Source organism: Phyllostomus discolor, chromosome 3, assembly GCF_004126475.2.
Source record: "Phyllostomus discolor isolate MPI-MPIP mPhyDis1 chromosome 3, mPhyDis1.pri.v3, whole genome shotgun sequence".
Taxonomy (NCBI): Eukaryota; Metazoa; Chordata; class Mammalia; order Chiroptera; family Phyllostomidae; genus Phyllostomus; species Phyllostomus discolor.
Window position 1 is genome coordinate 199,890,455 of NC_040905.2, and position 20,749 is coordinate 199,911,203.

The 20,749-nt window shown below is 45.9% G+C and overlaps 1 protein-coding gene across 1 annotated transcript in view; it reads left to right on the forward strand.

The window, feature by feature from the left end:
* PAPPA (pappalysin 1) overlaps positions 1–20,749 on the forward strand; it is a 224,107-nt gene that overhangs the window by 96,096 nt on the left and 107,262 nt on the right. The window contains exons 8-9 of the mRNA XM_028529324.2: positions 4,770–4,898; positions 10,565–10,656. Coding sequence (XP_028385125.1) covers positions 4,770–4,898; positions 10,565–10,656 — 221 coding nt within the window. The remainder of the gene's footprint in view (positions 1–4,769; positions 4,899–10,564; positions 10,657–20,749) is intronic.

Sequence of the window (20,749 nt, forward strand, 5' to 3'; positions counted from 1 at the left end):
ATACTGGGAGAGAATAAGAACTATTCAAGGACTTGTTGTTTGGTTAAATGAGATTATTCATAGGAAACACTAGACATAGTGCCTGGCACATGACAGTCAGCAAATGGAAAGTACAACCACCATTACTGTTGCACAAGGAGTTTCCAAGGAGTATAACACAGTTCAGTGACACTGTTTGGAGAGACAGGGAGGGGTCAGTGAGTGCTTGATGTGGAAACAGTATGTCACCAATAGGTGTGATCGAGAGGCTCAGACAGGGGTTCCTGGAAGAAACAAAGTGGATGTTTCCACAGTGTAGCGAGATGCTCTCTCCCTCTTATCCTATTGTGCTTTCCTGTTTCTCATTTTATCATTATGTTGGTATGGGAGAGGAATCACATATTCTAATTGAAAGGTAGAAAAACAGAGACAGCCCTGGCTGGGTGGCTCAGTTGGTTGGATCATCATCCCCTACATCAAAAGGCTGTAGGTTTGATTCCTGGTCAGGACACATACCTAGGTTGTGGGTTCAGTCCCCAGTGGGGGTGCATATGAGAGGCAACTGATTGATGTTTCCCTCTCATATCAAAGTTTCTCTCTCACATCTCTCTCTCCCTCTCTCCCTCTCTCTCTCTCTCTCTCTCTCTGTTGCTCTCTACCTCCTTCCCTCTCTAAAATCAATAAAAATATATCCTCGGGTGAGGATTAGAAAAAATACAGCCAAAGAAATGAAGCAACTTGTCTATAGATTTCTGATGGGCTTAATTCGCGTACCATATTAACTACACATAAACACTTTAAGTAACATAAATTTTGGCCAAAAGCTAAGTCATATGGTGCCTATATTAATGTTCTTAAGATTCTACAATCTGTAACTAAATTTTCTTATAAGATCATACCCCAAATTCAATATACATTACCAATAATATGACATTTCTGAGGGGGAATATGGAAAAATCATACCAGTGAAGAATGCCAATATTTTTGTTTCTAATTGCTAGAAATTCAGGCCTAAGACAGATATGTCATTTAAGACATTTGTGAAAGACAATAACTAAATGTTAAAAACATTTTTTTTAAAAAAGTCATACAAAGGATGCACAAAATAACCCTTCAAAACCAATCAAGCCTTCAAATGACAAATAACCTCATTGCATTTAAATACTGCAACTTAAAGCTGTTAGCTAGAAATGTGACGTTAATCTGAGAAGCAGTTTGAGGAATGGATTATTAAATTCTAGTGGAGGTTAGCTTTTCTTTTAAATTTAAAATGGCACCCAGAATTCCACGAAAGAAATCGTAAGTGATAAAACTCATCCTGCTTCGGATGAAGTGGTAGAATGTTGGTTCCAAACAAAATACAAGCAGGCAGTTTTTCGGCTTGCTCGCCTCACACTAAGGGAGAAGATTGGGGGTTGGAAAGCGGCTTTGGATCTAAGAAACTCTCATGGTGTTGGCAAGACTGGAAGAGGAAAATACAGAGGCTGGAGGGCAAGCCAGAGGCTGCTTCGGCCATCCAGGTTGAGACGTTAGAGGCAGCGGGGATGCGGGGGGGGACAACATGGGAGCTCATGGGTGGGAAGAATTGACGGGGCCCAGGGCCTGCCTGCATGTGGGAGGCATGGAGGGGAAAGAGTCCGAGTGACAGTGTAAGACTTTCCAGATGGTTTTAGGAGCAGCTGAAAGGAACAACTTGAAATAAATGTCCTACTTTTAAACCAACCATGAAATAGGTCTTAACCTCCAGCAAAGCCTTCAGAAGCCACTAGCTGGTCCTGAGAGAATTCTGTTCTACCTGTGTTCCTGAGAAAAGAGCCCTTGTTCAGAACTCATTTGACTTTAGCTTGCAGAAAAAGTTGTTTTATCCCAAGAAGGCATCAGTAGGAAAACATTATCTTTTTAATCACAGCTGTACCCTGTTACCTCTTCCCGACCTTTCTACGAAGGGGATGACCTGGGTTTCTATTCTCCTATCTGTAAACTTGGAATAATGACCCCAGGCTTCCACGAGATGACGCATGGGCCACGTACATACAGTCGGAAGAAGGAGGGTCATTAAGGTTTGTCTACCAATCACAAGTGTGCCATGAGATGCTAGTGGGTTAGAAGGAGGGTGGTAGATGGAAGTTATCAGGAGACAGATGCCCCTGCCCCCTGGGAAAAGACAAACCGGGGATCCAGAATTTTCAGAAGTTGGAGTGACCACCTAAAGAGAAGGCAAGTGGCAGGCAGGCACTGAGAGTGATCTAGCCAAATGATGTCCTGGAAAGAGCCTTTCCATCAAGCTTGGAAATGTATGATAGATGGGGTCCCACGTTCCTGGGTTTATGTAACCAAGGTTACATGTAGTCATCTGTTACTCCATTCCCTCTAGTAAAGAGAGTACAGTGTAATGCTAGAGAATAAGAATGTCAATAATTAATAGTAATAGTTTAATACTTATTATCTACTCACCATAGGCTGGACACATAGGTGCTGTATCTGTGTTCTCATATTTCACCTGTAGGAAATGCTTTGAGGCCAGTTCTGTGACTCATGAGAAACAGGCTCAGGGCAGTGGAAACCCTGCCCCGGCTTCTCAGGAGGAAGTGATGAAGTCGGGATAGAAACACATGTGTGCATGCCTCGGAGTGTATTTATTGAGAAGGAGGATGAGGAAGAGGGGAGGAGGGAGGGCAAGGTGGGAAGGAGGAGGGGAAAGTTCACAAATATTATCACAGTACCTTAAATATTATCAGCCATAAATCACTTGTGACACACACCACAAAATGAAAAACACAGTGTAGAGAAGTGCTCTTCACACTCACATATTTTCACAGAAGTGTTCCATTTGCTTCAGAGAGTGACCATATGCCCCCAGTGGCCTGAGATGTAGCCCAAAGAAAATTTATTTTATGCTGTAACATAGTTAGGTTTGTTTAATATAAGGCATGCCTGCACATTATAGAGCAAAATGAATGCACTATAGAATGCATGTCATCTGTCTCTGGGCCTTCACGTATGCCCTGGGGGAAACAGTCACTCTCCAAACCACAATATTGGAGTCTTAGAAGCAGCAGCAGGAAAAGTATACATTCATTAGTCTAGAGGTAAATAAAATACTGTTCAAACTAAAATAAAAAAGAAAGTGTATAATTTTCCAATAAATTAGCAGTCCAGAGGTTTACGAAGCAATGATTATTTATATATTTATCTCTATGATATCTCAAGACTTTTATGCATTTTACCTGCTTAGTTTTCATTGACAGAGCACTGCTAGAATACCCAGGGACTTCTGGTCTACCCGCAATTCACTATCTGCTCCAGCGCTAACACAAACTCTCCTGCAGGTAGAAAGCCGAATAGTTTCGGGGGGGTATGTTCGTCACCAGAGCCCTTCAGTGCTTGTGAACTCCAGCTCATAGCTGCTGTGTTGAGAGTCATGAGACATTGCCTCTCCATTGCCCCTACACCTGTTATCTTACTGGCCTTCCCCAAACAGTCCCAGCCCTAACAACAGCTGAAACAACAGATGGGTAGGAGAACCGCAGATTTTTTTTTGACACTGCCCTTTTGTTAATGAAATCCACCCTCCCCCTGCAACTCTGGAATCTGATAGGAATTCTCTTCATTATCATTTTGTGTTTTTATCCCATGGCATTTTTTTTTATTATTAATGAGTAAATAAGTGATGCAGAGGAAAATGAAAGAAAGGAATAACACCTTCCTTTGAAAATGGTCATAAAGGAAATGGGGATGGTGATTTGTTCATGTGGAATTGACATTAATATGTCTGTGCCTTGGAGGGTAATTGGCAGTAGCCAGGTTCATTTGACGGCAGGATGAACTCAAGCAGAGAGGGAGCTGAAGGCGCTAACTAAGGGAAGGAGAGGATCTGGTGTGAGGTTAAGTGTGAGGAGGTCAGAACAGACCTTGAACTACGAGGTCTTAAGAGCAGAGGAGAGATGCAATCAAGGCCAGTTGGAAATCACACAGGAACCAGTGCCCGGACTGGCAACTCCTAGACAAGATCCCTCCTTGCAAGGGGTAATATTATTAAAAGAGACAGAACACAGGATCGTAAGCAGGAAGCCAAACCTCACTGGGCCTCAGATTCATCATCTGTAAGATAACAATGAAAATTCTAGTACCCGTGTAATGTTGTTTTCATTCTCAAATGAGAAAATACATGGTAAGTGGATAGCCCCGGGCCTGATATTCAATTAATGGATGCTGCTATTATTATGATCATCATTTTGGTCCATAGTAAGAGATCTAGGGAGGTGGGAGGGGAAGCCTCACTGGGTGTGTGGTGTAAGGAAACAGCTTGCCCGTGTGTAATGGGGTTTCTGCTCAGTTCTCAAAACAGCAGGAAAAGGTCAGACGATGCCCACAGAATCAGGCATGGTATTTACTCACCTCGGAGCCTTTGCTCATTCCACTTCATTTCCCGGAAATGTGGAATGAAGGGATGGCATTCTCCCACACCTTCCCTTAGGGGCCACATACCCTCTGATCTTTACCCACCGGGGTTATTGTACAGGTTAAATTACTAACAAAAAGTACCCAGTAATATAGTTGGTCATCTGGCAGCTGGTGCTAGTTGTCATTGTTGGGCATTTTAATGTCACCCTTCCAGGGTAGAAAAGTGCCTTCACCCCAGTAGATAATGAAGATGACTGGAGAACTGAATGTGATTGCAAAAGTAAGAAAGACCGACAGAATGTACTCAAGGGGATCTGTGTTGTCTCTCCCCAACCCACCCCCTGCACTGTGTCTACATAGCTAACAGCTTTCTTCGTGTTTTCCAGGGATCTGAATGTTGGCAGCGTGTACCAGTACTGGGTCGTCACCGTCTCCGGAAGCGAGGAAAGTGAGCGGTCACCTGCTGCCGTGTACACTCACGGAAGTGGGTACTGTGGCGATGGCATTATCCAGAAGTAAGTAAATGTAACGGAAGAAAAGGGGGGATGGTGCTCATTAGGCCAAGAGATGGTCAGGGTGCTGAAGACAAGAGTATACGGGAAGCTCTTCAGCATGTGAGCTGTGAGTAACTAGCAACGCCCAGCAGTCTGTCAATTTGTCTGCAAGCAGTTTGCTACTCTCAGAAGAAAAGGATGGTTTTTTTTGAATGCATGCATTTCTCAGGTAGGTAACATGTAACTTTGACAGAGCTGCCATGATGCGCCGACTACCCGTGCGCTCTTGTTCTTCCCTGCTGTGTGCACGCCACAAGGGCTGCACTCCTGCTCCCATCCCAGCCCACATCAGTTAGCAGGTCACAGGGCACCTAGCTCAGAGCACTTGTACATTCTTTCCCGGTTATCAGTTACATCTGTTAAAGTTGGATACGTATTTGTTATTCTGTGGTATCATGTCATATCAACAATTTAGAAAATGAGTCAAAGGCTCATGAAAATACCAAAATATTCTAACTCACGATCATGTTGAAACCATAAATAGTAAATAGCACTTCACAGTGAATAAGGAATGTGAATGAATGTACAGAGTACAGGGAGGCAAATCAGTCAGTAAGTGGCAGGACTCCACAGGAGCAGCTAGAAAGGGAACGTGTGATTAGAAAACGTAAAGCTGAATGTCTAAAAACTGGATTTGATTGGATTGTCAGACCATCCTTCCTCTTCTCCACAGGGCAACCATAAAATTTTTGCCCTTCCTGGGCAAAACCCAGTAAGACGTTTGCATTGTTCTTTAAAAAGTAAACCTTTGAGGTTTTTTTTTCCTCCAGAACAAGCACAAAAATGTTTTCTGGCACAAAATCGAATAGGTTTCTCCCTAGAGGTGGAGAAGAGACCAAAAATCATTCACAGTTAAATCCCTTATTGCTAAAATTGTGTTTCTTGTTGCTAACATAGTTGCAAGTCACACCCTGGCTAAGACTTTTTGAACTATCGGCAAATGTAATGATAAACATTATGTGTGGAGATGGCAAAACAAGCTATTGGCAAAATTCCCTCATTAAATGGCACTGCTGGGTGTCACATAATATTTGTGCAACGTGGAATTGCAATGACTATTTCTGTGGGGGCAGGGATGCCGTAACGAGAACTTATTTCACAGTTGATGAAACCACTGATGTGCAGAGCGTGCATCAGCTCATAGGTGTAGCACGTATGTGACAGAGATGTCCTGGGCGACCATTTCTGTCAGTTCATCATTGATACCAGTGCCGCAGGGGCAGAGCAATTTCATTTGGCACTGATGACTTTGTAGTATGTAATGTAAACCGGAACCCTGCACTGAGAGGAGAGGACCGGCTAGCTAGGAGCAAGACTCACACAATTATGCAAGTCAAGAGTTTGCACGTGAATCCTCCTCCACACAGACATCAGTTATTGGCCAGCAGCTGCCTATGGTGTGGCATTGAAGGGACTAGTGAATGGGGTGCATATGACCAGATGAGGGCCAGTGAATTGCATCTTTTTAATTTGCTGTGCCAAAAGACAGTAGTGTGAACAAGATTCTGCTCCCCACCCAGAACACACACTGAAGTGCTCCAGCTATTACAAGGTACTGGCTGGAGCACTTCGATGCTAATTCAAGTCTTTGAAATAGGGAATAGCATTGTTAAACAAATGTTGACACTGATAAGGCCAGCAATGATTATTTGCATGATTTCAAGTGTTTTGCTGAAGCGATGTTATATCAAGTATATATATTCATGTCATAAAAGTCCTGCAACTATGATTTCAAAGCTGAATTATCAATATTTTAAAACTGAGGAGATCATGCAAGGAGTTTCGAGTGTTGAATTAAGGTGCAGACCACCTGATTGCCAGGAATTTGACTCCTCAAGCAGAGAAAATAAAGCGGCTCACGTGAGAGAGGATGAAGTCGATGATGTGCTATTGCGTGTGTGTAAGATCCACATCCAGATGCAACAACCAGACACGGAGATCCAGTGTCCAGTGTTTACTATGCCAAAATGAAGACCAGGGAGGCCATTCACTCTTCGCTCCCACATGGAGATGTCACCTTCCAGCTTCCATGCAGATGTTGCCTGATGGGACGCTGAGCAACTGCGCAGGCATCCGCAGGGAAAGCGCCCCATCGCTGTGGGTCCAAGTTGGAGCGGCACATCCAGAACATCCAGGAAACACTTGCGGTCACTGCTGAAAACCCATAATTGTGATTTGGGATTTTCTAATTTAGCACAAAATAAAAAAGGAAACTCCCTGGATGTGGAACCTGATCTCCAACCCGGTCTCTCCATTTTGGAGCCAGATGGAGACACACTGGTGAAGCATTGCAAACAGTGTCACTCCTCTCGCTGATCTAAAGCTTTGTGGTAGTTGTTGTTGTTGTTGTTGATTTAAATAATATTCATAACAACAAAGTTGTTAGTGTTTTTAGCTAGAATTGGCATCCTGCATAAACGTCAAATACTTGTTAAGTTGCCTGATAACTGTGGACATATTTTGTAGAAACTGATTGCAGGTGATGAATAGTTAGTTCCCTAAGCCAAAACAAACAAACACCTCAAAAAACAAAAACACAAAACCCAGACAAAAAACGCAACTTTCAAGAAAAGGAGGGATAGCATCTGAGCTAATTGGATTTTTCAGGGGATAATACATGCTAATTTGCTATATACAAGGTCTGTCCAGAAGGTATCCAGCCGTGTAATATGAAAAATAGAGACGTTTATTGAAGAAGACACAAGATACAAGAAACATTGTACATAGCACAATGATACCTCAGTCCCCTCCCAAGAAGGCACCTTGGGACCTTACACAGTTCTCCCAATTGCTATCAGCTGCGCTGCCATATTTTCCTGAATCTTATCAATGGCCTGAAATCTCTTTCCCTTTCAAAGGTGATTTTAGTTTTGGGAAAAGCCGGAAGTTGCAGGGTGCAAAATCTGGACTGTAGGGGGACTGAGCCACCTGGATGATGTTTCCCCAAGAAACTACACAAGATATGATGCATGAGTGGGCGTGTTGTCATGATGTAGCTGCCAATCACCAGTTGCCCATAGTTGTGACCTTCTGAATCATACAGTTTCCACAAAGAATGTTCAAGCTTAACACAAAATTTGATAAAGATTCATTGTTCCGCTAACTCAGTCATTTTGAATGGGACGCCAAACAGTACTTAGGGTCACTCAGTGGTGTCTACCGCCCCCACTGACTGGTACGGTAAAGTCGTCATTGTTCATGCATGCACATTCCAGTCCACTCTCCTTGGCTGCCAGTTTACACTGATGTTGCACAAACTGTACTCTTTATATTAACAATGGCTGGACTTTTTGCAGACAGACCTCTTATATATGTATGCATGTAAGGGAATTTAAAAAGACATACAGATAGACCCAGTACTCAATGGGTCTCAATGGATGAAAACCCTGGATGAATATTATGACCATGATAGTAATATTTATAAATATTAATTGAGCTTTTACTATGCATGAGGGATTCTGCTACATGGTCATCTCCTTGGGTCTACCAATGACCATAGGAGATAGGTCTAACGAACACACAAAGATTGCAGTGCTTTTCTCAAGCTTACAGACCCAATAAGGAGCAGAATGAAGATGTGAAGCCAGGGCCCAGGTTTTCATCTGGATTCACCATTGCCTTACTGTCTGACCAACAACCATGCAAAACTAACAAGTAAAGGAGTAGCTACATGCATTTGGCTATGCCCCAGACACTGTGCCGGCATTGGGGTGCTAGGATGACAAAGACTCTGTTACTTCCTTGGGCATCTTAAAGCCTAGTATAGGGGGTTCTCAAGTAACGGACAAAGGCAGACAGTTTGACAAGTGCTGTGATAGATTGAGCCTGGTCACAGAGAAGATGGCCACCCACTCCAGCCTGTGGGGTCAAAGAAGGTTTCTCAGAACCTCTCTATCTAATGATAGATCTCTCATGCCTAGAAAATATTTGTGGTGACCCTAATTTTATGCTTAAACCAATAGAACATACTGTTTGGGTGGTGAGGCAAGGCTGGTTAGAAGTATTCTTTGTGGCTTAGGGAACCCAGCCCAGGTTTGAAGAAAAAAAAAACAAAAAAACTCTCCCCAGATAACCCATGAAATAGCTAAGAAGCACAAGGCCATCACCAATATCCAACGTGCAAGATTCACTGGCCGAGATTGGAGTAGGGGCCCAGCTTGGAATTTGGACTTCTTTGCTTGTGGGTTTATAGACAAGAGAGAACTTGGGTGGCTCTTTTGGAGATCAGGGCAGTGTCCTAGCCATCTTAAGGATTGATGGCAAGACACCAGCCTGCTATTCTGACACCTCTTAAAAGCAACAAACATGTCCTAGTGTTAATTGCCAGGGTGAAAGGAAAAGTCTGAGGCCTCTTCCATGCTGTGACAGGTCCCAGCTGGTCTCTGGGGAGGGAGGGACAGCTGCCACACACTTTGCAGAGACCTCCCAGGACACAGTGGGAATGGGAACTGGGATTCCCTGAGCATCTACTATGTGACACACTGTGCCAGTCACATGAAGTTACATTCCATTCTTGCACCCACGCTAAGGAGTAGGTATACTTATCCCCCTTTTAACCTGTGGGAAAACTGAAAATCAGCATCTAGAGTAGCACTTCCCAGTGAATTTTTCTGCAATGAGTGACATATATTCTGTGCTGTCCAACACAGTAGTCGCTCGCCACATCCAAGCTGCTGAGGGCTTGACATGGGGCTGCTGTGACTGAGAGATGGCATTCTAAATTATTTTTAATTTTAATTGATTAAGACTGTCAAAGATAGAAAGACCAGACAGATCGAGTGGCTTGCTGGAGATCACTCAGCTGGTTTGGAACATGGGACCAAAACCCAGGTTTTCTGCTTCTCAAAGGATGGGATTTTTTTTTTATTTGAAAGCAGCAGTTCATCCAGTCTTTCATTTATTGTTCTTCCTTCTCTTCTCTTAGGTGCAATGCAGACAGCATTGCTCATTTTCTTCCCATCCTAACCTCTGCAGAATCATCCTTAGGTGATGAAAGAAATTCCTAAAATAAACAAGAGGAGGCATTTTTATTTCCTAGAAGCATAGTTCCACAGCCTAGGGATTCTTGACACCAGGAAATGACATACCCCACAGAGAAGGCAAAACTTCCCGATGAAAGGAAGACCAAACCTGAGCGTGTGAATGGGAACCTATCTTGACCTTTAAGGGCCTCTGGGAAAATGGGAGAGGGTGGAAACAGGGCATAGTGAAAAACAGCACTTTATATTTTAGAAGCATCAAAATTGTCTTAAACTGACGGTTCTGAAACAGCAGTGACATTTTCCAGACACAATGCAGCAAAGTCCGTTCATTCATTTATTCACTCATTCATCCATGTCTAACTCCCATTTGACTTGCTAACATAACTGACAAAGTCTCAAAGAATGAGTTTGAAGTGGAAATTCTGTTTGTCATCAGAAACAAAAGAAGAAGACCAAGGTAGTAGGATCTTATGAATTTACACCTTTCAGACATCTCATTTTGGGATGAAGAAACAGAGACACAGCGGAAGGGACCATCCTGAGGCCTCATGCAAAGTTCATGGCTGGGGGGTGGGGAACTCTTCCATGTGCAGAGGGGGTTTTGAAGCTGATGTAATACCTTCCTCTCCTATACCTGTTCTACAGAAGCCAAGGCGAAGAATGCGATGACATGAATAAGATCAACGGTGATGGCTGCTCCCTTTTCTGCCGCCAGGAAGTTTCCTTCAATTGTGTTGGTAAGTCTTTGTCACTTCCCTGCACCTGGCTGGAGAAGTGGACACTGAGGAATCCTTGGCCAGTTACACTCACAGCAACAGTTACGACTACATGATGATTCACTCCTTAATAGTATAAATGTGTATGGAGTGCCACCTATGAGCCTGCCACTGTTTCAGGCACCATGGAATGCAGAAATGAAAACAAGCTAAGGGCCCACGCTTGCCTTCCCTCGGTAGCTTCTGTCCTCAGAGATGACAGTGATGACTGGTACCTCTTTTGTGATCTAACTTTGCCTTACATACATTATTGCTTTTCTTTACATCAACTGTCCAGGATGATTATTAGAGTAGATTTTTAAGGCTTTCATTCTTTCCTTACAGATGAAAAAAAATCAAAAGCCAGAGAGATTATAAAGCTTGCCCAGAGTCGCACAGGTTAGAAGAGGTTCCAGACAGACCAGGGCTTGCACCTCGTTTTGTCTGATCCCCAAGCATGTGCTTAGTTCGGTTTGCTGCACCACCTCCCACCAGGATCCAGGGACCACCATGGTCCCCTCTGCACGCTCACAACCTTGGGCAGTTTGTCTGACTCTGGGAAGGGGGAATAGCAGACCAGCCGGTGTTTAGAAAGCAAACGTCCTTTTCCCACCTTCCCTCTGCCTTCTCTTGGAGTCTGGCTGATCTTGTTGTTTCAGCCCCACTTGGGAGGCCCTGGCCAGCCCGGGGCTGGTAAACAGACAGGGGTTGGGGGGCAGGGATGGAATTTTGAGCTGGCCCAGATGAGATCATACTTCCTTTAAGATGCAAATCGATACCTGAAGATCAAAGGTCCCCTGGCTAATCCCCTGGGCTGGAGGTGAAAACTAATCACAAATCATTTGCAAGTACAAAAGACAGAGGTGCTCTATCTGCAGAGGGGAAGGGGCAGCTACGGAGGGAATGAAAACAGTGCTGGGAAGATTTCTCACTGAAAGGCAATTTTCCAGGACTAAAGGGGAGGAAATGTCATGGGGTCTTCACATTTGCAGTGCATTAGGGAGGTGAGTTTAGACCGTCTCCTGGTAAACTGTGAGCTCCATGAGGTCTTTTCCATGTATTATTTATCTCGTATTACCTCCTAAACACATTTACTGAGCACCTAGTATGTCCTTGGCACCAAGTTGGGCTGAGCAACACAATAGAGATATCCCCCTACTGTCTGTGGCTAGAAGAAAGGAACGATGTGGAGGAAGGGAGGACAGGAGAGTTTCTAGGCAAGCCCTTGGGTTTTCAAATGGCAGAAGGTGGTTTGTTTTTTCTCTCTCCTCCACTGATTTCTATATGGATGGTCCATGATGAAAGCTTGATATCAGCCTAGTGGTGTGATGGAAAGAGCCTTGGACTAAAATTAAGAAAACCAGCCTTGGGTCCCAGATATGGTGAGAACCGGCCACATAAAGCTGGCCAAATAGCATCCCTAGCCTGGGCCTCAGTTTACCGCCTGTAACTTGAAAGAATTGAATAAGGTGGTCTTTAAGAGCCTTACCTGCACCACTGTTGTATGATTTCCAAGGTGTACAGTTACTATTTCTCATAGTCACAAGCTCTACCTGAACCAAACCCTCGCCTTTGCTGTCATCCTTATGACACCCATCACTGCTCTCAGATCATGCTGGAGAGTGTCTGCCTGTTGTATGTGCACTGAGGTGGCATGTAACTCAAGTGCTTCTGGGAGAAAGGTAGGATGTGGAGAAGGTAGGACATGGTACCTAAAAGAGATGTGCGGGGCCTGGCATCCATGTTCTATGTTGCGTTAGTACTATAGAGCAGGAAACGAAAATAAGGTAGCCCCTTAGCTTGTTGTCCGTAAAAGGCTCTGCAAACTACTGTTCATGAACCAGGATTGGCCTGCTGCTTATATTTGTAAATAATGTCCTGGAACACAGCACACCCTTCCTTTACCGATTGTCTGTCGTACTTTCCTGCTGTAACAACAGAGTGCAGTGGTTGCAACAGAGACCTATGGGCCACGGAGCCTAAATAGTTACTATCTGGTCCTTTACAGACCACACTCGCTGACTCCCGGTCTATGGATTTGGAGTCTTTGATGCTCTTGGTGGTTGCAGCCTGGTGCAGAGAGGAAGTGAAAATTCTGGCATGGTTCATCATTTCTTCGAAAAACAATAAAATGTTAAGCGTACAGCAGTGGGGTCTGGGAGCCTCTGTTAGAAATAGCACCAGACAGTGAGTCCAGCCCCCACTTGCCTAACCCCCTTGCGTCTCACTTCCCCGCCTATACCTTGGCCAAGGTAACTGCTGTGCACTGGATCAATGATTTGCAAAATGTGCTAACAGAAATGCTTCAGAGGAAAGGAGTAAAGATGAGGGAGTTATTAAGAGAATGAGACGTGGACCCTAATAGACCCACTTTATATACTGCCGTTCTCCACTGGATTCTAGGTGTTCTGCTGCTGATAATAATATCTTTTGAACACCTATTATATATCAAGTGTATTTATAAACTCTTACTCTCCTAACTCTTATTGTCTTACTTTTACAAAAGGGGATGTTGAGGCACAGGGAGGTGAATGAAGGAGAGGCAGTTAAATGGTAGAACTGGGGACTCGAACCCAGAGAGCATGCGTCCAGAGCCCGCTGTGCTAAACTGCATGAAAGAGACAGCTCTTGGTCTTGTAGGGTGTCAGGGATGAACAAGGAACATATTGCTACAGAATGATGCATGGAGTAAAGGAATGGAGCAGCAGACAAAACCCCAATGGTGTGACCGGGGTCCAGGGAAGGTTCCCTGTTAGCCCCAGGTGTCGCTGGAGGCTTGTACTTGAGGAAGAGCCTCCATTATGCCCCCTGCCCTCACCATTTACAGTCCCATTGTAGAAACTCACAGAGCCCCTGGGCATTCCGGGGAGAAAGGAGTCTACCCAGCATTCCCAGCTCTCAGGAACACCAGCCCAAGGACAGGCCGCATGGCTGGGAGTCTAGAAAGCCATGTTCCTCTCAGAAAAACAGCTGAATAGTGGACATGAATCTTTGGCTCCCCAGAGGTCCAGCCTCAATGAGTCAGAGAAATGGGACTGGAGTGTGGGAGGCATTACCGAGGAGGAGGACATCATCGTCGTCATTAATTTGTCAAAACAGTGGTCAAGATGATGGCCAAGAGACTGGCTTGAGTGAGACAAACTTGGGTTCCTAGCGTGATTTAGACATGTGACCTCAGCTAAGCTTCAATGTCCTCATCCAGAAAATGGTAAAAGTCTTGGGACTCAACTGTGGAAGTTATTTATCAGTATTTTTGGATACTTACTTTTTGAATCCCTTCCCTCTAGAAAAGAGCTGTCCTTGCTATAATAATAATGAGGCAGAGCCTGGTCTCCAGGAAGGGAGTTGAAAATCCAGTCCTCTTCCCTTTCCCAGTCCTTCCCCCGTATAGCTGTGTGTGGGCACAAGACCTGAACCCTTCCTCTGACCCCCAATCGAACACACCAACCCAAGATATTGAATCAGAAGACATAAGGACCCTGTAGAATCCTTTCTGATAAAGATGGTTGCGGTGGCCACAGCCCAGGCATTTTCAAAGTGCCCATGGGAGCATCCAGCATCAGTGCTGAGGGTTCTGTGTGCAGCACGGCTCTGAGATGTTTTCACAAGGTCAGTCATCAGACCTAATCTTCAGCTTGGAACTGGGCTTTGGTGCATGCAAACTGGCTCTCCAGCCCTCCCAGAGAGTCTTCCATAAGTCTCCAGTGTTCTCTGAATAGAGTTTGTTTGTTTGCTTGTTTTGCTTAAGTTAGCCAAAGTTGGTTTCTGTTGATTGTCACTTAGAATCCTGACCGAAAATTGTTGTCATAAGATATGATGAGGTTCAGCCCCATTCTTAGCAAGTTGGACGTGCTTGATACACATTAACTATTACTATTCTCAGTGTGTTTGGCGGGGACCGGTGTGTGTGTGTGGCAGGGTGAGCATTAGCAACAACCACCATTTGTGGCTACCCAATAGGTATGTTCTGTGTCATGCACCTTTGTACAATGTGAATCTATGTGAGGTCTCTGGTATCCACGTGAGGATTCTGAGACCTACAGTGATGTATTAATTTGCCCAAGGTCACACAGCTCGTACAGGTGTGATCCCATCTCCAGACGAAAATGGAGAGTCCTCACTATTTCTGCTCAGCCTCTCTGCCTCATCATCTGAGTTCCCCTCCCTCCCTCCCTCCCTCTCTCTGTCCCTGCCTTCTTTCCTTTCGCTCCCTTCCCTCCCGTCCTTTCTCTCTTTTTTATTTTTTGCCACAACCATTTAGTAGGGCTAATAATGTTTTCCCTAGGTTTGGTACCCCCCAGTGTGAGGGGGGTGACAGATTTATGGTGGCATTTCCATTCACTTTTCAGAAGCCCACACATCCGGAAGTATTCCCAAGGTGCCAATGTGTTATTATGCAATAGCCCGGGACTTCCCTTCCCCACTTTCCCACCCCCGGTGTCCTCATCCCCCCTGCACATAATAAGTTGCTTGTTAAAAGGAACACCACCCACAAGACCTTTTAGGCAATGCATGCTACTTCCCCGGAATGTGGAAATTGTCTTGTCCTTCCCACCCCCCTTTTTAAAATATAACATACACCAGGCCTGAGGTTTCAGTTAAAAAAATGTGGTATCAGTAAATGATAATCACCACCCCCCACCCCCAACAGGCACTGGCTGGAGGCATTGTTCAGCAGCGTTGGGAATTCTGTCTCTAAAGCACTGAGTCATAAACTACAGACAGGCTGCAGATAACAGCTGAAGGAGGGACGGTAATGGTCAAATTAGTCAGACAAAACGGGAAGCATCACCGAAAGGGGTTGCACTTAGTCATATATCTTGAGCCAGTGCTGGAATGGTGCTACCTTCTGCGATGACATTTAATCCATGGTGGGGCATGTGTTGGTGGAAGACCCCTCATGCTCTGTTTTCATTTACAGTCCTGTCTTGGCCCCCAGGACAGCTGGGTCCAGGTCCCTCTGGAGACTTGGAAGCCCGGGCAGCACTTTAGCATCTCAGAGCCTCAGTTTCTCCCTGTGTGAAATGAGAGTGGCTGGGCCGAGGGCTCTGACGCTTCTCTTCCTCTCTGACACAGGGAGCCTCGATTTGTCAAGCACCTATTTAAAGGCTTGGGGGAGTCCCATTCTGCTTATGCTGACATATAGTTAAGAAAACAAGGCAAAGAGACCCCCACATTGTCTTGCCCAGACTTACACATTCCCCGTGTGTCTCTTTCTCTTGCTCCCTCCACGTTCCCTGCCATTAGCATTACTTTGTCTCTGGTCCCCACAGAGCATCCGCCAGGGCCAATAACTCAATTATCTGTGAGGCAGATAAGGGGGAGGAGGAGGGATCAATGCGCCTCCCCAGCAGTCGCTGGGAGGGGCGGGGGTCACCCAGCCTTGTGGCCCCTCTGTCAGGCTGCCCTGGCCTGCTCTGAGCCAAGGGCGGAAAGGAAAACAACAAGATGAATCGCCGCATCTTCTTGGTGGCTGTTCTGATGAGACAGGAGAACAACAATGACTAGAAAGGAAAACAGCATCTGGTGGAGGGAGGGGGGAAGAGTGGGCTCTGCTGGGAGTCGCAGTTACTATTATTTATCTTCCTAACAACGTGAAACTGGAATAGATGACCCACCTCTCACCTTACACAACAATGAGAAATTTAGGAAAAGCAAAATAAAACTTCTGGCTGCCTGTATTCCTTCGGGCGCCGCCCCCCCACCCCACCCCCGCCGGCTCTGTGGAAGGCGTAGTAACTTTCACCCAAATGCCTTCTTGAAACAAAGCTTTCTTGGACGAAAGGCAGGCGTTTAAAAGAATAAAAGAGAGAAATGAGTGACAAGCGTGGTGGTGTGGTAATGAGGGTGATGGTGGTGATACCTGTCAGCTAGGAGAGATGCCTTGTTTGGCACTGGCATGTGACCTATGGCATCATGATTAATGATGGGTTACAACGGATATGGCTCTTCACTCATGTGGATTCTGGGTAAAGAGCCTGGCCCAAACACTTTTTGTCAGTGCCTCGGTTTTCTCATCAGTAAAATGGGTTAGGAAGAGTTCCTATTTCCTACAGTTGTTTTGAGAAGGAAATGAGGTTATATATGTAAAGCGTTTTAAGACAGTGGCACCTGGTGTTATATATGCATTTGCTACTGCTGCTATAATGTTATTGATAATTAAGAAGTTGTATCAGTCCTCCCAGGAACCCTATGAGATAGATAATATTATTATCCCAGTTTCATAAAAGACAGAAACTGAGGTTCAGAGAGGCCAAGTAACTTGCCCAAGGTCACACAGGTGGAAACGGCAGAGGTGAGATTCACGGTGCTTAGGCAGTCTGCACACTTAACTCCGAAGTTATTTCGTTTATGAGGTACCCAATCGTACCAGCCTCTGTGCTGAGAATCCTTTTTCCAAATGATGTTATTCATCCTCCCAGCAACTCTGAATTATCAGAATAATAGCGCCCATTTTGCTCACGAGAAAACTGAGGCCCTGAGAGATGAAGTGAGTTGCCTTAAGTACTCCAGCCCACTAAGTCAGAGAAGGAGACTGCAAACCCGGTCTGCCTACCTCTAAAGACCGTGCCAATATCTAGAGGAACACTCTCCTCCCCCACCCCGCCCCCAAAAGGCCCTCAAGAGCCTGTATTTCACTAGTTCTGCTTTGGTGCAGTTGACTCACAGCAGGAAGCAAAAGTGAATGCAGGTGTCCTTCCTGTGCCTTTTTCATGAGTCATGAAAACGACAACTTTCAGTTATTATCACCCCATAAATGTTGCACTGCATAAGGCCCATGCCCCCAACATAAGGCCCTTCTGTGTTTTGGGCTGTATTTTCATTTTTAACAGCTCACCTTCCTTTGGCAGTAGCCGTATTGTTTTCTTAGCGTAAGGGGAGATTGGCATCTAACGGCTGGTAGAGTCGGAGGAGCTCAAGTGCCTGTTGGTAGTGCTGTGTCTATGGTGACATCCTGGGTCCGCTTGGGTATCTGTGCCCGTCTCCTCTTCTGAAAAATGGACGTAATTACAAGGAAGTAAGGTCTATAGAGTGTTAGTGAACACTCAAAAACATGAGTTAACTCCACGTCACCTTCCCAGTTGGAATTTCTCATCTCAACTGTGAGTGAGTCAAGGCGCCACCCACCATCCCTGGCAAAAGTGGTCCTGAACTGGACCCTGACATTAAAATGTGGTTGCACCTTATGCAGAGTGGCTGAGACCCCTTGATCTCCGTTTCCCCCAAGCAGAAAGGGATGGGGGTGAACTCGATAAGCTCCCAAGTCCCTTTCGGCTCTGACTTCTAGAATTTAAATCCCAGATCATTATTGTTTTTAAACTGTGTGTTTTAAAAGAAATGAGGACGTGGGGAGGAGAAAGGAATTTCTTTAACCCAGAGGGTCAAAGGGGGTCACCGAGGGGACAAAGGCGCAGGAAAAGGAGGCGATGGGGTGGAAGGCTGCCGTGTGGGGCAGGACCAAAGATCTGAAGTCCTCTACTGGGAGGTCTGGTGGATGCATTCAAACACCCTCGAGTCAGCCCCGGTTAGCGTCAAGCTTGCCATGCGGCCCCTGACCACGGCTTACCACCTCCTTTGGAAACCCGGGAGGCCTGCCCCACAGAGAGGTCGGGCTGGAATGAAAAGAAACAGGAGGGCCTCTGACGCCAGAAGGGAGCAATTCCAGCCTTCAGCCCAGGCGGGCTTCCTGACTCTCAGGGAGGGGTCAACCTCGGAAGGACCTGGAGCTCGCCTGAACTCGAGGAATCGGGACCAGACTTTGATGTGTGACTTTGAAAGGCAGCCCCAGCCCAAGGCAGGTGAATCTGGGGAGCCAAGAACAAGGGCTTCTTTGTGGCATTCAAAGTGACCAGAAACCAGCCTGCACATGCGGGTGCCTCACTGTGCCAGGTGTCAGGGGCCTTTTCCTAGCTCCTGGCCCTCTGCTCGCTCTTGGGGACCCTGTTAGGGTGGAAGAGATGTTTAATATTCATGAGTGCGATCTCCACTTGAAGGGAGTGTGCCCTGAGGGAAATTGCAATGTTAAGCAAGTGAGGGATATAGACCTAATTGTATCCTCTTCTGTTTTGGAGAGAAGTAATGTGCTTAAAATAAGATGATGGATAGGCAGTCGGGATGGAAACCCCACTGCCCTAGCCTGCAGAACAAATCCACTTGGAGCTCTAACATACGAAGTCAGAAGCAGAGAGGAGATGGTGCAAACTGGCTGCTGGGTCACATCACATCTCACCCATTCACACCTGTATGGATGCCTGCTGTGTGCCGAGCACTGTGCTAGCTGCAAAGAAAACAGCGGTGAACAAGAAAGGCCAGTGAGACCTGGGAAATGACGCCAGCAATTACTGAAAAACAATTGTTGAGAATGCCCCTGTGTGGAACTACTTGGAGGTGTAGAAGCGAAGGCCCTCCTTCACATTGAGGGGTCAGGAAAGGCCTCCTTGAAGACATGACATTTAACCTGAGGCTGGAAGGCTGAATAGGAAGTGGACAAATTAGGGAGAAGTGGAGCAGGGGTACAGAGTGAGGACTGCAAGAAGTTACAGACCATTAAATCCTCCTGGCGGGAAAGGGCTTTTGAAGAGGTTAAAGAAAGTCAGCATGGCCGGATGGTAGTGCAGGAAAGAGAGAGAAGAGGCCAGAGCCCTGCAGGCTGTAATCTTTCAGGCCCTCAAAGACCATGGTGAGGCTTGTTCATGGCATGGAAGGAGGAGAAGGTGACATTTCCATGTGCATTCTGCACTCAGTGCCAAGCCCTGCTGTGGGCACAGTGGACCAGTAAACATTTGCATAGACCAGGGAGCAGAAAGCTACCGTCCTGGCCAAACCCAGCCTGTTTGGGTAGATGAAGTTTGATCGAAAGAGAACTATACCCCTTCATGTAGATGTTGGCCACTACAAAGACAGAGATGAATAGTTCCAACCAAGATCTTGTATGACCCCCCACAAAGTCAAAATAGTTACCATCTGGCCCTGGAAAGAAAAAGTTGCTAACCAGCTGCTGGCAGGGATGTGTGAATGTCTAGGCAGGTGAAAGAATGTCCAGTTCGGGAGCGATCAGGGCAGATGAGAGACGGAGGTGAGGCTCTCACCTCATTCTTCTTGCTCCTGAGCCTAGGCTCCCCACAGGTTCTGTTTGCTCATCAGCAGTCCTCACCCTTGAGGGAAGATGTCATCTTGTCCATCCTTGTGTCCCCAGCATCTACATCCAGGCAGTCACCTGTGTATACTGAACCAAATGACACTCTGAGGCAGAAAAGAGTGGCCAGAGGCGCCCAAGCAGCACGGTGCCGAGAGCCTGAGCAGCACCCGGGCCCCTCCCCGGGACACAGAGGAGAGCGCGTTCGTAGTTTTGGAGATCCTGCTGTGCTGTCTCTTTCTGCGCTCACAGCACCCCTGGCAGCCAGGCATGGTGTCACCACTTTCTGGATGACACAACAGATCCCCCACATGTTTAAGTGACTTTTGAGAAAGTGGCCTCCATTCAGTAAATATTTATGGAGCTGGGAAACCACCACAAGAGGAAACAAACCTTGGGGACTGCCACATCCCATGCTGGGCCCACAGCCACTTGACTCTCCCCTCTTGACCTTCACGAGGCTGCAGGAAGGTGCTTGTTATCTGCCTTTTACACAAGGAGACACTGAGGCTCGAACAGATGAAATCAGTTGTTCAAAGCAGGTGATTATTATGTGGCAGAGCTGGGCTTTGGACTAAGATCTGCCTGACTCCCAAGCCGGAGGAGCCGGTGTCCTCCTCCTAAATACCAGACCTTCAGAGCAAGTGGAAGGGCTGGGATATGCATATCGATTCCCACCCCTCTTCCACCTCATCATCCCCAACAAGAGTCAGAGTCTAGTTAGAAATAGCTTGTTCTTAACTTAATTGATTTCATTCTTTTTTTCCCTATTAACTCCTTTGCTTAATTGCATTGACCCTATGAGGTTCGTTTTAACATTTTTGTAGTTTATAGATAAGGAAAAAACACAGAGATGTTAAGTAATTTAACTCAAGGTTCCCTGTAAGGAATTCTGACTCGGACATCTGGCTCTTAAGCCCTTGGGCTGAACTACTAATT